Source organism: Lagopus muta, chromosome 1 (assembly GCF_023343835.1).
Source record: "Lagopus muta isolate bLagMut1 chromosome 1, bLagMut1 primary, whole genome shotgun sequence".
In the NCBI taxonomy this organism is placed as follows: Eukaryota; Metazoa; Chordata; class Aves; order Galliformes; family Phasianidae; genus Lagopus; species Lagopus muta.
In genome coordinates, this window is record NC_064433.1 from 114,742,248 (window position 1) to 114,758,296 (window position 16,049).

Sequence of the window (16,049 nt, forward strand, 5' to 3'; positions counted from 1 at the left end):
GATACAGTAGAATAAAGGCATGGGAAAGATAGTAAGGGTACAGAAATATCTCCTGGATTCTTATTTTACAGAAGTGGCTAATACATCTTTCTAAAGTTCAAGTTTGTAAGTATCAGTAAGTATCAGTGCTCCTGCTGGGATCCCAAACCCCTGCCTATAAGTTCTGCTACAAACTACACAGGCTTTGATCAGCAAGTGAACTTGCAGAACTTCTGTAGGATGCAAAAAATCCTTTTTTTCTATATAAAGAAGACTATGCAGTTGATCAGAAGATGACTGTATGTTGTTACAAGCAGTCAGTAAATATTAAAAATTTTGTTTTGTTTACAACTCCAGGAGAAAATTTTTTTAGTAGGAACTTGCATACAGGAAACTGAAATCCATTTTTAGAAGAGTGATAATAAACTCACAAATACATACCCATATAAGCCACGAATCAATAGTTCCAAACATTGCTCTTCCATCATCAACTGCTTGCCTAATCTCTTCCACATTATCCAAAAGCCACCGAAGTTTCACTGCACTGAAGTAGGTGCTAAGTGGAAGACCAGTCCTAAACTGCAAAATAAAAAACATAAATTGAAAAAAGAAAAAAAAAATATTAACATAATGCAGAGATATTTTCCACAACTACTGTTGCTAAATATAAAAAGAACCTTCGTTAAAGAAATACCCAACACCCAAAACTCAGAGAAAATACGAACTTTTTGTTAAAATAAATAGTAAGCTTTCAATAAGCAAGTCTGAAAATATCAAACCCAAAGAACTACTGCATAATGGGCAAAGATCAAAGCTGCACAAAATCCAGGCCAAAAATCCTTCATGTGGAAACAGCTGCTAGCAGAAATCCAGAGTTATCTAGGATATCTCAATATGACCAGACAGAAAGTGAATTTGACAAAGACGAGCAGCACGCTACACAAAAGACAGAATTTGTATTCTACTTGAACTTAGAAGCAAGTAAATTTATATACTCTCCACATTTGTTTGCTGGCTGTAAGAAGACATATAAAATATTTTATATAATCAGTCAAGGAAAATGTAAATAGAAGAATTATGATACTATTCTGCAAGCATTTATTTTCAAACTTTGATACTCTTATTAGAAAGAATATTGCTTCTTATAAAATATCTTTGCAGTTCTCAGATTGGTTGCAAATGAGTTCAATACTACAACATATGATGAGAAATGATAATGAAATATTTAATATCAATAAATGATTTTTGAACTTTTTTTTTTCCTACTTGCTCTTCCTTTTTGGAGGAATATTTAGTTATTAGACAGGAAGCACATAATGAAGTCTCACAATTGCCCATCTAACTTCTCTACTGAAATATTTAAGGCGTATTACCAATTTACTTGAGGAAAATAAATATTTTCCAGTCTCAGACTGGTGTATAGTAAGTGTATTATGTACATTTTTTATTATCTGAAAAGCTGGAAGCTAGGACTGACTGACTTTGTTTTAGGGAATTTTTCAAGAAATACCTCATGACACTATATAATATCTACTATAACAGTAAGAGTTGAGCTACTATTTAATATTCGGTAATCTCTCTTACCTTAAAAAAGGATTTGTTATTTCCAGGAATTCTCTTAAGAAGCCTTTCAACTGTTGACTGAGTTCTTAGGTCAAGCCACACTAGAAACATGAATAAAATAAATTAATCAAATGATCTATTACAACAACAGTGACATGAGTAAGATGTTTTCACAAAACTCAAGTATTTGCCAGTAAATTCCTATCTTTACTCCTTTTTTTTTCTTTTTTTAAATACAGAATTAATATTACATTGCCATTGTATTTTTAAAGTACAGTTGTAAAAAAAAAAAAAAAAAAAGATTGGATAAACTCATTCAGTTTAGAAGAACTCATGATTTGCAATATCAGACATGATTTTCCACATAATAGAACACATATTTTTCTCTGCTAGAGCACAAGTGAATGACTAATACTACTTCACTTATAGCAGATGAATACTATCAAATTAGAGGATTAAAACAAACAGTAGGTTGATTATTTACTGTAATTATGAAACTTTGAACTAAAGTGCTATGCCAGAGTTATCATGGTAGAGCTTACAATAAAGCTGTAAATAACATGCATTTAAACACATCAAAGTCCTAGTCTTTCAGTAGTACAATGCTAAATTGCCTAGCATTTGACATAGGCTGAGTGAACAAATCTAGATAATCACAATTTCTCAGCAAGCATAAGCAGAAAAGCCAAGAAAAGTAAAAAATACAACTCCAAATCATTAAGTACTCTTTTAAACTCAAAAAATATTTACTTTAAAGTTAAATCCCAAGAATCCTGACCATTTAGTAAGCTCCTTCATTTCAAATGAAGTGGCTTCGCATACGTCAGGGCTTCAAGGCATGCTAAGATGTCCAAAACCCTTCAGGAACTTTGCTTTTTGTTAAAAGCTTATTAGGTGTTTTATTAAGTTATTAGGTAACAGTTGTAACAGAATGTGGCACTTATGTATACAAACATGCAGCTAACGATGGATCTCAAACACTCAAAAGAAGTTAGTAGGCCAGGCCGCAACGAGATGCGCATAGAACTAGGAAAGCTTTTTTTCTACAACACACTCACTTTACATGATTACAAGTCCAAAAAGTATAGTAGTTACCAATAGCGTTATAAAGAGGTTCTCCAGTCGTCTTGTCCCAAACCACTGTTGTTTCCCTCTGGTTGCTAACTCCAATGGCTTCAGGACAAAATAGAAAGAAGTATCCTTTTCAGAGGGTTTATTTTCCACTTTTTGGGGGTGTGGGAGGGAAAGGAGAGGTGGAGATGAGGGTGGAACATGTAAGGAGAAGAGGCAAGTAAATGGGAAATAAAATGCTTCCAACTTTTTCACATTACAATCTAGAAAGATTACTTCTAAAAATTGAGCATTCATCTTTTACAGTGCTCTAAATCCTTTTTATTTTTCCACAAATTAGGACAACATGAACACTGACAGTAAACTAGTTTTCACCAATAATACTTGAACAGTTTATCTTTCAGAATTTCCTCATTCATTGCTCATGTCTGTGATTTTGCAAGATTACGTAAGTCTATTCTTGTAGATTTTGCCTTACTAACATACATGAGCAATATCTTTTCTTATCATTCCTCCCAAACAAACTACTCTCAATATTTTCTTTGAGTCTAGGGCAAGCCGCCACCTTTCTCTTTATTGGCTTAAAAAATAGAGAATCTGACTTGCTCAACTATGAGCATGTTAAAGCCACCAGTTTCCTCTTGGAATACCTTTTATGTTAGTGATGTCTATGTTCAGTTGCTGCAGTTTCTCACAGGTTCTTTCCACACATTCATGGACTGACTTTAAGATTTCCTTTGGATCTTGTTCCACCCATCTATAACAAACAGAAAATATCAGTTAATAAAACAAAAAATGCAAGTCAAAAAGTTACATTTAGAGAGAGAAAAGAAAAATCAATTCTGAACTAAAATCAGCTGAGCATTTTGTCACAACCACAGCTATGGATATGTTTTACATATCCATAAAATGTTTAATAAATTTCAAAGCCTTTTTAAAGAGTAAATGGTATTTCATAGCAAAACTGTCTGCAGAAAACAATAATTCTCTTCTATCTCGGGCAGAGGCCTTAGGGGCAAATGATAGATATGTCAAGAGCAAACAAACAAAACACATCTCAGAGAACAAACTAAACAATCTCTATGAACTAAGCAGAAGAATATGATTAAACTGTAAAAATAGGTAGCTTAACCTCTTTAAACAAGACTGCAAGAGAATGATTGGCCAGAATGAAAAACTAAGTCTCTTTACTTTTCACAACTCATAACTCATATTGATGCCCCATGTATTTATTTTACGTCATGTTTCCTACCACAAAGTCATTTATAGCAGATACTCTTTTCTCAGTAGTTATTAATCAACTTAAGTTTTGGTCATGCCTACATGGCAGTATATACAGTCTATCAAAATGTACACAAATGAATAAAAAGCTACAGAAAATTCATACCCTTCCTTAGGGAATTTCTGCTGTATCTCAACTTGATGGTGACTCAGAAGCTCTGCTGTTTTTGCATTAAATACCTGCAAATAAATTACACAATTGGATTTTCTATGAACACAGAGGTTTAAACAACAATAAATGCATTATTTGGAATATAGTTAAATCATAATTGATAGTTATTATCTCATCTATCATTAACAAAACCAACCAAACAAACAAAAAACCCAGACAAACAACCAAATATCCATAAACTGAGTTCAGATGTGTGAATTCGTGCAATTAAGGAGCAAAGAATATTTTGGTAAGCTTTGCTGTCAATTATGGGAAATAACCATATTCTTTTCTTGAGGAGGTTTTAGAAGTTAAACTAATGACATATATTAGAATACACTTCTCAGTGAGTATAGTACCAAACGCTAGTGATAACAACTTTTCTTTGGCTCCTGCTCTGTTACTCTGATGCCACAGATATGGCAAAAGGAGAGACTGCTATCATCATGTCACTTTCAGGAAAAGTGACAACTTTTACGAGACAGATAATCACATCCAGTTTAGAGCCAGTAGAAGGGACCCAATTGTGAAAAATGAATAAGCACCTCGACAGAAACCTATTTGTTTCAGTGCAAATTGCATATACAGAGCTCACAATCTCAGAAGAAAAAAAATGACTGCAGCAACACAATGCATTAAAAAGGAGAAGATTATGCAGAAGGGTGACTTAGATTTGGATACATTGCAATAGATGAAAGAGAGGAGAGAATCCTGAGTGCTATACTAATAGCCATTCTTTAGGAAACATGCCTTGCAGTAGAAACTGAAACAGAAGACACGTTAACTTTCATTAACAGTGGCCTGATTCTGAAAGTAATCCACTGTGCCAAGCCAAAATGACATCAAGTAAAACATTCAACTTGATTGTATAATGAATAACTGACAGGTCAACAACAGTGTTCCTAGGAAAATAGTTCTTTCTCACTAACACCATTCAGAACCTTTAGTCTAAAGAACATTCAGAAACCTGGGAAATAAAATCTAACCAGAGAATCAGGTCAATTGGAGAACATGGCAGCAGGACACCACCCTATCTTTTCCCAGTAAGCAAACTGAGCAGGATTAGATTTAGACAATTCCTCTCATACTCAAGGTATAAAATTCAGTTATACCCGCCCATTCCCTAAGATACAACTGAATCTTTTCTAGACTTGCTTGGAAATCTTCTCATTCCACAAATTTTAGTAACTTCTCTTAAAGCTTTTAATCTATAAATTCTTGATTTCATTTAGATAGTACAGTCTACTTTGACACTACTGGACCAACTACTGCAAAGAACAGATGATTTTCTGATTCTCCAGTTTCTCTAAGACCTAAAAGTGTATCTTTAGAGAGAAACTGGAGTTTAGAAACATTTTAGTTACAAATTTAAATCACAGAATAGCGTGGGCCTTAGAGATGGGTAGCTACCTCTGGTACGGCCACCTGCTCAAAGCAGGGTCACCTATCAGATTAGACCAGGTTGCTCATGGATTTTTTTCCAAGCAGATTTTGAGAACCTCCAAGGATGTAAACAACACCACGTCTCTGGAAAACGCTAATACTCCTACTCAGCTCCACAGAAAAGAATTCTTAAAGCGGTACAAGTTCTTTATTTTCTGTTACCACCTAGAGACATTAAAGAAAAAAGCATCACTGTATTTTTTTTCACTGTATTTACTTAGCTTATTTCACCTGCAAGCTCTGCTTTGGCATGAAGCTTTCCTAAGAGGTAAGCTCTATAAGTACTACATGCTTGGAAGGAAGTAGTATAATTGGATAAGGGTCTTAAAATGCCGAGCAATAGAGTTAATAGGAGAGATTGTCTTGCATGCATGTAGATAGACAATTTTACTTGACGTTCCCTTTTTACCAAAAGTGTAGTAACATTTACAAAGGTTTTATAAAGATTGAAGATATTATATTGAACACAGGTTCAATACATATTTATCTAACCAATGTTAAGTATTTATTTATATCTATGTATCTATATCTGTATATCAATGTTAAATATTTATTTATATTTATCTACCAATGTTAAATATCACTGAGTAATCATTCACCATTAATCATTTAAGTATTCTTTGAAACAGAAAGCAGTACATAATGATTCCTACTGTTAGCAGGAAATAAATACAGACTCAATGAGACAAGGTCATTCATTAAATCTAGAGTGTATGGCCTGCAGATAATTAAGGGTGAAGCCCTAGCAGAGAAAGGCTTTTTGTCCCCTTTTGTTCTAACAGGAGTAATTTCTCAGCAAAGCCAGTGTCACTACAAGTGCATAGATCTTTCCAGTGCCCATAGAGAAGAACTAGGTAAACACGCTCTCCTAATCTATCACAAAGAAAACCACAAACTTCTGACATCCTCAACAAAAGCAGTGGACGCTCCCTGTACCTTAGGGCAATGATTAAAAAGTTTCGCTGAGAACAACATTATGTTATACTGTGGTAATTCTGATACACAGAAGGAAGCCAAACATGAATGAAACATTACATTTAAACCTAGAGGAAAATGGTAAACGATGCAGGAAAAAAGCTGAAGAAAACAGAGCTCCGACTCCCCACGAACTGTAGCCAAAAAGGAAAAACTGTGTCTTTGTTTTTCACTGACAGTGGTGAGAGAAAGAAAGAGGTGACAGTGACTAATTCAGATAAGGCCAATCACATTCCTGTTGAGACAGGTTTGAGGTGTATTTGCAGCACTGCTTTCCTTCCTTTCATTTTCATTAATAACTGATTTCAATATACGATAGAGATCTCTCAATTCTTGCAGATTCAAAAATGTCAGTCAATTTTGCCCTCATTGTATCAGCAGTATTTACAGAGGAACTGCCTATGCCATTTGAATACGTGTTGCTACAAAGGCTGCTCTGAAAGAAATGCCTCCTATTCCGTTATGTTGGCCCATGATGTCAGATGTAGATGTCGGCAGTGTGGCACTAGGGGTCAAACCTTCCCACCAGTATTCCATGGTGTGTTACTGCTGTGTGACAGATGGCAGCAGAGGGACAGTCTGACGCAATGGGTCTGACGTGGAAGTGCGGATGAAGCAGAGGTGTGTCACTGAACTCCTCCACGTGGAAGAAATGTCACCCACTGACATTCATCAACATTCGCTGAACATCTGTGGATGTTAGCAAAGTGTGGCAGTGAATGGTGCATTTCTGCAGTGGTGACAGCAGTGGTGCAGATTTTTTTGAGCACAGCATGCAGGCTCTTATTCATCACTGGTGAAAACGCATAGCTAATGGTGGTGACTGTGTTGAAAAGCAGTATTTTGTAGCTGAGAACTTATCAAGTAGTGTTATTGTGCTTTTTGTAGCTGTTGTATTTTCAATGGAAATAAATGAGAGGCATTACTTTTGGAGCAAGCTACAAGTTTGATGGAAGGCAGTGAACATTCAGAAATGTACTGAATTATCTGGTGGGAGATTAAAGAAAAAGGATTAAATACTTTCCTTCTACTCACAACTGATTTATCATACAAAGAATATGAGCTAGAGCTTTGAATCTTACAACAACAAAGCAGAAAAAGAACACCTAAACAGCTACACTGTGTGTAAACAAACAGAAGGGCTGATCATTTAACTCAAGCTCTTTCTAGAATCTCACCAGTGATGGAACATTAAGGAGTGCAAATAGTTGCATGGCATTACATTTACTCTTGACTTCTTAATAGAAAAGATCTCATCAGTTGTAATAATTGTGAAAGAATGAACAGAAACATGAGGCAAACAAATATGAGGCTCATACACAGGTAATTTATAACTACTCATAAGCTTTGCTACTTATGACAGCTATGTAACTGCCTGCAGAAAGCTACGTTAGCCTATGCTGTATTTTCATCAGTTTCCATTAAGCTGAAACAGCTATAGATTTGCTGGCAAAAGCTTAGAGCTGGAGTTTTGAAATTGCATTGAAATCAACCCAAGTGGGGAAAAGATGACAGACAAACAGTAATTCCACCCCCAGCATTTGACTGGAATTAGTGGGTCGATTTCATGAATGAGCACAGTTTAACTTGTCTCCTAGAAATTATCTTGTTTGGAAAGCTCCTGTTGAATAGCTCCTCTCCCCCTCCACCCCCAGAAGCACTTAAGATTATGGGAATAAAAACCAAACTATAATGTATTTTAAAAAGCTAAGAGTGAGGGAAAAATTAAAGCATTTGCAATATTTTTAACCCTTCTCGTTAGCTATACAATCAAATTTTGTTCTTTCCCGAAATGCTGGGCTACTTCCATAGAGAAGCAGAACAGTTTCCCCTCCACAGAGCAAGCTCAATGGATGCTAATTGTTATCATAAGTAAAGGCAGTTTTTGTTTACTGAGGAGTTGTTACAGTGTGATATATTTTTATTTGCAGCCTTTCTTCTGGAAGTGAAATAAAAGTAAAAAGAAATAGCCCAAGGAGGTGGAAAAAAAAAATCTGTGGTTGACTGACACACTGTACGTGTACTTCACTGTGTAGGCCCTCCAATGAATATTTTCAATTCTTGCTGCTTTTGGATAAAATGCCAGAAAGACTTTATCTAGCAAAAACCTTTCAAGAGATCAGGCATGGGTTCAAATGGTCACTAGCTCAAAACTCCAAAATTTTTAGCAAGAGTAGCAGAAGTCACAAAGAGTTTCATGATATAATTATTGAATAAAATAAAGTGAAATGAGAGATGCAAATATTTGATGAATGTGTTTGGCAAAACATCTAGATCAGAACTTAATCATTCAAGTACATGTGTTTAGATTATCCATTTTGTTTTCCAGCTTGGCTATCTTAAGAAAATGAGCCGAAGCCATTGCAATGCCATTCAAAGTACTGAGCTCTGAAGTTAGTAACTAACTCTGAACTTGTTACCCATATTCATCTCAACTGAACAGAAGAAAAAAAAAAAGAGAACTCACTTGAGTAACTACAGTCGCTCTTGCAGAAGAAAGTAGCTTAGAAAAAATCCAAGTCAAGGTCCTCTGATGGCAAGACCACACATGAGCTAAAACTGCTTATGTGTATTATGTGTGTAAGAAATACAAGGATAAACAAGGAGTGATGGCAACAGAAATGTACTTTTCTCAGTTCTGCTGTTTCATACAGCCTCATTCACATGAGTGGAATTTCACAAATCTTAGTTTCTATTCATATATAGAATCTCCGAATAAGCAATGCTGGAAGGAATCTCCAGAGTTGTCTATCCTGACTCACTGGTCAAGTAAGATTATATTCAAAGTTAGACCAGGCTACACTAGGCCTTCTCCAGCCAGGTGTTAAGCACCTGCAAGGATGGAAATTCCAGTCTTCCCAGGTGCCTGACCTAGTGTTTGAGTCCCTTACAGGGAAACATTTGTTCTTTACATCTATTGGAAATTTCTCTTGCTGTACCCAGTCATCACTGCCTGTTGTCTTTTCTTGTGCACTTCCAAGATTCTGTCTTCTCTACAAACTGTGTTTAGATAACTGAACCTATTACAGTGCCCCTATAGACTTCCCATGGACAAATAACCCTGGGTCTTCCAACCTTGCCTTGCATGCTGCATGCTGCAGCCTACAAACCATGTCAGTGACCCTCTGCTGGACTAAATGGACTTTTTCAGATGCTCTGTTCCTCTGTGGGGACTGAAACCAGACACTCCACTTTCAGTGCTGTCTCATCAGAGGCACACAGACAGGAATAATTAGTTCCTTTGATTTGCTGGCTGCACTCTTCCTAATGTGGTTAATCTTCACCAGCATAAGGACACTCTGCTCTCTCATGTTCATCTTGCTATCCAGCAGGACCCCAGATCTACTTCCATTAAGCCTTCTTAGCCTTCTGTCCCAAGCATTAGACTTTGTTGAACTTCATGATACTTCTGCCAGGCCAGTTCTCCAATCAACTGATCCTCACAATCCATGACTACCTGCAAACTTGACAGTACATCCCAAACCATCATCCAGGCCGTTGACAAAAACTTGCTACCATCCTCTGTGGAACATAATTTGTAAATTAGCCTCCATTTAAACTCTGACCTATTGATAGTATCTTAGCCAATTTTTCACCCAGATATCTTTAAACTGATCAAAAGTCATATGTTCACTGCCTTAAAAAAAATAGGAAACAGCTACACAGTCCTGATGAATACACAAAGTAACAAACAATTTGATTTTAACTGGTGACTTAATGAAAATGGTGGGAAACGTACAAAGATCACTGAGGAAGGCATGCGGAACAACTATCACAGTGAAAAGATCAAAAGGTAACAAGAGAGCCAAGGAAATATCTCAGACAGAAAGAACACCATATTACATTTTGGCATAAAGTGCTTGAAAGAAAGGTCTCTCTTCTAAATCTGGTAATCTCTCTCTAATACAAGATTCTCCAGGTACATGCATTATTGTCTGACTGACTGACATAGCTTGTAGCAGATCCCTGTTTGCTTGGCCCTCTTCTTCCTCCCTACCTCACATTTTTCTTTTAACTCGGTGATAAAAAAAATTCTTAAATTTGTGTAACTTTATTATCATAACAGTTTGATCACACTGCCAAGTTTAAGAGAATGCTGTATTTTGAAAATAACTTAGAGAAACTGAGATGAATACATGAAGAATTGAAAGAAATGACAAATACTATACACTTAAATTAAAAAAAAAAAGTGAAAAAGTATGGTTTCTTATTTATTTGTGAAAGCATCCTGATCCCTGAACAGAAACATTCTCATGCAAGACAAAAAAGCCAAAACTGACAGTGTACAAACTACCGATGAATGTATCTAGCATGAGAAATTTCTTGTTAAGGCCTATAAACAGTACTTGTAAAAAGACACTGAGTACAAATTTAAGGCTGGAAGTGTGTCTTAATTGTGCTGGTGTTTTATTTTTACACTAAGACTGAACTCAGCAGCACGCATAAAGCAGACAGAATTTATTTTCAGGCATTACAGGGAACTTTTCCAATGTTTTTTTTTTTTTTTTGAAAAGGGCTCCTGACAGGCATTCCAGATAGCCCACTGGTGTCATTTGTCAGTTTGGAGTTTCTCTCCACCCCCGGATCTGTGCTTTGTCATTTGACAGTCCCATGAAGGTCGTGATATTGAGAAATAATTGTAACACAGGTCAGGAAGATACTCAGTCTCCTGCTTCAGGGAAGAAAATTCCACGCTAGGGATTCCACATTCATCTTTCCAGCTCAATTTGGCATTTTATATCTAATGACTATTTCACTTGCACAGCGGAAGTTATCATCGGCGTCAATATCAAGTTGCTATGACTTACTGTCTGGGAGGCAGGACAGCATTTGCAGACATCTGCAAGCAGGAAGCTTATATACTAAGTTACATATATGGGAATAACATTACCGTCTATTGCATAACAGGGAGATAGATCCTTAAGCTCAAGGGCTGTTATCAGCCACCCCATCCTTACACAAACCGTGCCCTCCCGCAGACTCGGACCCCCCGGCTCTGACGCGGGTTGAGGAGGGGGCTGCAGTTCAGCCACGGCTGCGCACGGGATGCGCTGACACGCTCCTCCCGCAGGCCCAAGCTTTCAGCTGGGAACTCGGCACGGTCACCGCGTGCTTGAACGCTACAGCTCATCGCGGTCACCCAAAGGACAGCTCGCGGGGTTCCGAGCCGTCCGATTCAGACCCAGCCGCCCGCAGCGCCGGCTCTCCGCAGCCCCTCGCTCGTTCCCCACGGGCGGAGCGAAACACCCCGCGAGGCTGCCGAAAAGCCGCCGCCGCCTGCCCGCCCGCAGCCCGAGCTCCGCGATGCTCTCACCAGGAAGCGGCTGGAACTGGTGCCCTGATCGATGGAGCCCACCAGCGGCCCCAGCACCATGCGGTCCGACGCGGCCATGGACCCCTTCCGACACCGCCAACGCCGCTGCCGCCCCCTCAGCACCTCGGGCGGGTAACGGCCGCGCTCGCTCTACACCACCGCCTCGCTGCCACCGGCGCGTGGCTGCCGGAGTGAAGCCGGCGGGGCGGGGTGGGGGGCGCTGCCGCGCGCAATGCCAGGGCGCAGCCAATCAGCGCCCGGGGCGCGGCGGGGGCGGAGAGGAGAGGGCGGGGCTAAGAGGCCAGGAAATGGGCCAGAGGCAGGAGGGGCGGGTGCGGGGGTGGTTGGGGGGTGTGTGTCACGTGATGAGCGGCGCGCGGCTCCTCCCTACGGCCGCGGTCGGTTGGGCTGGGGGTGCTGAGGCGGTTCGTGAGGGGGGCGCGGGAGCCGGCCGTGCATCTGAGCGTGTCCCTGTTTCTCTGGCAACGCGGGAGAGCCGCTCTGAGGAGGAGTCTGGCGGCAAGCGCTCAGGAGGCGACGGGGCGAGGCTTCGCCGCCCTGGGGGAAGATGTCCGCCGAAACTCGGCTGCTCGGATCGCCCGTGGCCGAGGAAGGACGAGGGGTCTGTGTCGCTGTGTGCGAGCTGACTCGGCGTCCCCGCAGAAATAGCGAAGGTGTACGATCTCGATCGTCCTTTCTCAGTGCTTGATGCTAACCAGTGCTTCAGGAAAAGCTGCCCGTGTCGCAAGGCCCGTGGTGGAGTTGCAAAAGCTGAAAATGCTGACTAAATCGTACAAGAAGTCACAAAGCCTTGCAGTAACTGGGCTTCCGCAGGCTCCAGTAAATAGATTATGCTTGTCTGCCGTAGTTCTCTAAAGTTTTCATATTTTGTCGTTGCTGTGGTCTGATTAGTGCTGCTGGTTGGTAATGCTTGCTGTGCCATCTACAGCGCTTCCCACATAGCACTGCTGTGTCGGAGCATCACGGTTTTGGTGTGGGTGCTGTCTTCTGTGTAATAACAGCGAATGACTGCGTTACAGCCCCAGCTACAAAGTCTGAAATGACTTTTTTTTTTAAGGAGTTTTTGGCTTGATTAAAAAATGACTTTTTTAAAAGTTAAGAAAGCACCTAAATGTTAGACTGTTAGGAAGGATTCTCTGCTACCCTAAAATGTAATATTCAGGATTCTCATTACTGTAAACTCCAGAGGCTGTGTTGCTGAGGGACCTTCTGCAGCCCATACCCAGTGGGGTCCCTCATCTGCTGCACCACGCTCTGAAGGGCACTTCTGCCCCAAGGCCATGGGCAGTGACGGCTGTTGACTTTAAAAGTTTCCTTGGGGCTACAGCATCTCTGTACAGGCTGAAGCTCAAGGAATTAATCGCAAGGGATCTTAGCCAAGTCTCAGCTCATCAGTATAGTTACTAGAAAAGGTATGTTTTCTGTGGTTTTGGTTTTGTTTTTTTTTTTTAAACTTGCCATGGGTGTTCCTGATCTTAATACTAGGTAAGACACAACTATTTAAACTATATAAAGATTGAGGTCTGTCGAGATCCAAAAAAAATGAAGAAATAACATCATGACTAATACTTACGCAAAACAGTAAATACCTATGGTTGCATGTTTTCACATTTACCTGAGTAAAATTTACACAGGTTACAGAAAATCACTTGGTTACAGAAAATTCCTCAGGGGAGCAAATTGTCAGTTTTCACATTATCACAGAATGGCCTGGGTTAGAAGAGACCTTAAGGATCATGAATCTCCAACTGCCAACCACAGGCAGGGCCTCTAACCTCCCAGTTTAATACTAGACCAGGCTGCCCAGGGCCCCATCCAACCTGGCCTTGAACACCTCCAGGGATGGGGCATCCACAGCCTCAGCCTGTTCCAGCACTTCACCACTCTCATAGTAAATAACTTGTTTTTGTACAGATGCTCTAACAATATTCTCTCTGTTTTCATACACCTGGAAAAGGAGTGCTGGCAGTGATAACCAAAGCCATTTTTGTAACCCTTGAGCAAGACAGGCAGAATCAAAGAGCTTCGGCAGACACCAGAAAACAGAGTCAGTGGGAACAACTTATTCTTCCTATTCCATGCAACAGTGCACTCTATCATTCAGCCTTTATTTAGGTGTTAATTTAGTGTTTGAACACTTTAATTTAATTTCATTTTTCTATAGTTTTAAATTTCTATTTGCAGACCTGTTAGTGGGTCCTGTGCCAAGAAGGCTGTTTGCAGAGGAGGAAGGGTGGAACTGTGACCTTACCTTTATGGTAAGGTGATGTGAGGCTGTACTGCTGAGATGCTGTTAGAGGAGTTAGCTTGGAAGTGGAAGCAGTGTATCTGAAGGAGCATGGGTATCTGCATGGACTCATTTGCTCTGCTTCTGGCTTGGTTCTTGCTTCTGGCTTGGCTCAGGCAAGTCTATGAATGCTGCTTAAATGATCAGTTCCCCCATCGAACAACATACAAGCTGAAGAAAAAAATCTTAACTTGTAAAGAATTAGTATTCATGGTTTTGAATGTTAAATATACTCCTCTCAAGTCTGGCAGAAATAATGGAGAATCCCATTACTTACAGAGAACTTAATTACAACAAAGTTTAATTTGATTCCCAAACCCAACACACCTCTGAAGATGATGCTTGTTTTCAAACTCCCAAGGGAATTGAATTACTGCAGATTTGCTTGTATTCCAAGTACAACTTTTTGACCTCTTGTTCAGCAGACTAAATTTAATAGAAAGTTTTCTCCATTTCTGAATATATATAGATTCAGTGGTTATTTTTTTTTTTATTATTTAATATTTTTAGGTAACAAATACATTTGATATATGTTGATTATAAACACAATTGTAAGCACCTCTATACTTAGAATACATTTTTCAGAAACAAGGAACTTTGTTTGTAAAGAACTATTCTCAGTGGCAAATAACTCCTCTCAGTCTCATTTATTTATTTATTTTATATTTACTATCAGCAGTATGGAGGGATATTGGTAACTAAATTCTGCTCTTTCTGGCTGATTCTGTTGTTTGACCTCAAACTGGGGACAAAATGTGACTCTGTCAGGCTACTCCAAGCATGTGATAATGTGTGAAATAAAGTGTGCATGCCAGATGTCCATGTCTTTCCATTCCGCCCGTAAGTGACAGAGATAACTCGGCAGGCTGAATCCTGCTGTACCTTACTGATGACCTCCAATCTTTGTGTTCCTGTAGGAAGAGCTGAAGTGAACTATTTGGAGTTAGCCCAGAGCAGGTGTACATACGTATGGTGTGCCAGGACCTCAAGTCAGGCTGTCACATACACCCTTTTGCCTACTGGGAACATGAATGGTATGTGTGAGTGTGCAGATGCTTGCATGTTTGAGTAAATCTTGTCTCTCATACCAGCCCAGGGAGTAAACGCAAATAGATTGTGACCTTGGGAACCAGTGCCCTCCCATCTGAATCCAGGGTTTGAAGCACAACTATGCAGGGAGCCCTTCCACAGATATAAAGGAAGCAGATCAGGAGGAGCAGCTCTGTGTTCTCTATACTAGGTTTATTTTGGAAGGTGTCCACAGTGCTTTGTCACCATTTGGCAAGAACGGTTTTATTGTGAAGCCATGGGCTGCAGTGATGCAATAGATGTCTTGTAGGATGTGTTCTACTTCTGACCTGATATTAAACAATACTTTCCCCTGAATTACATTTTATATTTAGAATCACTCTCACACTGTTCAAAGCCTGAGCAGTCGTTGCAGTTACTGTTTCTTATGTGGACAGAAGGAAATTAAGTAAACTCACCTTTTAAAGACAGCAAATACTGACAACTGTGAAAAGTAGTTTGTAAACCAGTAAATCTTTACACGTATCATATTACTAAAAATGGAAAAATGAGAAAAAAATCCTCAAGATTTTTATATAGCATTCTTGAGAAATAAAATGGTAATTCAAGAAATAGAAATACTCATTAGCATTATAGTTGATAATCCATGCCTCAAAATCCTTAACTCTGAGATGCCCGGTTTTCCATTTCTGTATGGAAATTTATGTTTCCGTATAGAAATTATGGCAACTCACTGCAAAATTTACTCCTGAAGGAAAATAGACACTCCATTGAAGAGGAGCATTAAAATTGAGTTTGTTTTCTACTGATTTCCTTATAAACTGTGTTTTGCTGGCTGTCTTTTTATCTTTTTATTTATTTATTTCTCTCAAATGAATTGATCTGCTCTGTTCTCCATAAATGGCAACAGCTTTTCATGTGTATCTTTCTTGTAC

The 16,049-nt window shown here is 39.2% G+C and overlaps 1 protein-coding gene across 7 annotated transcripts in view; it reads right to left on the minus strand.

The window, feature by feature from the left end:
* GK (glycerol kinase) overlaps positions 1-11,988 on the minus strand; it is a 36,925-nt gene extending 24,937 nt beyond the window's left edge. For all 7 annotated transcript variants that reach the window (XM_048929721.1, XM_048929752.1, XM_048929744.1 and 4 more), the window contains exons 1-6: positions 11,778-11,988; positions 4,001-4,074; positions 3,264-3,370; positions 2,638-2,715; positions 1,564-1,643; positions 421-558 (exon numbers count right to left, since the gene is read on the minus strand). In XM_048929721.1, coding sequence (XP_048785678.1) covers positions 421-558; positions 1,564-1,643; positions 2,638-2,715; positions 3,264-3,370; positions 4,001-4,074; positions 11,778-11,855 — 555 coding nt within the window. In that variant the 5' untranslated portion in view covers positions 11,856-11,988. The remainder of the gene's footprint in view (positions 1-420; positions 559-1,563; positions 1,644-2,637; positions 2,716-3,263; positions 3,371-4,000; positions 4,075-11,777) is intronic.
* Between the last annotated feature and the right edge of the window lie 4,061 nt (positions 11,989-16,049).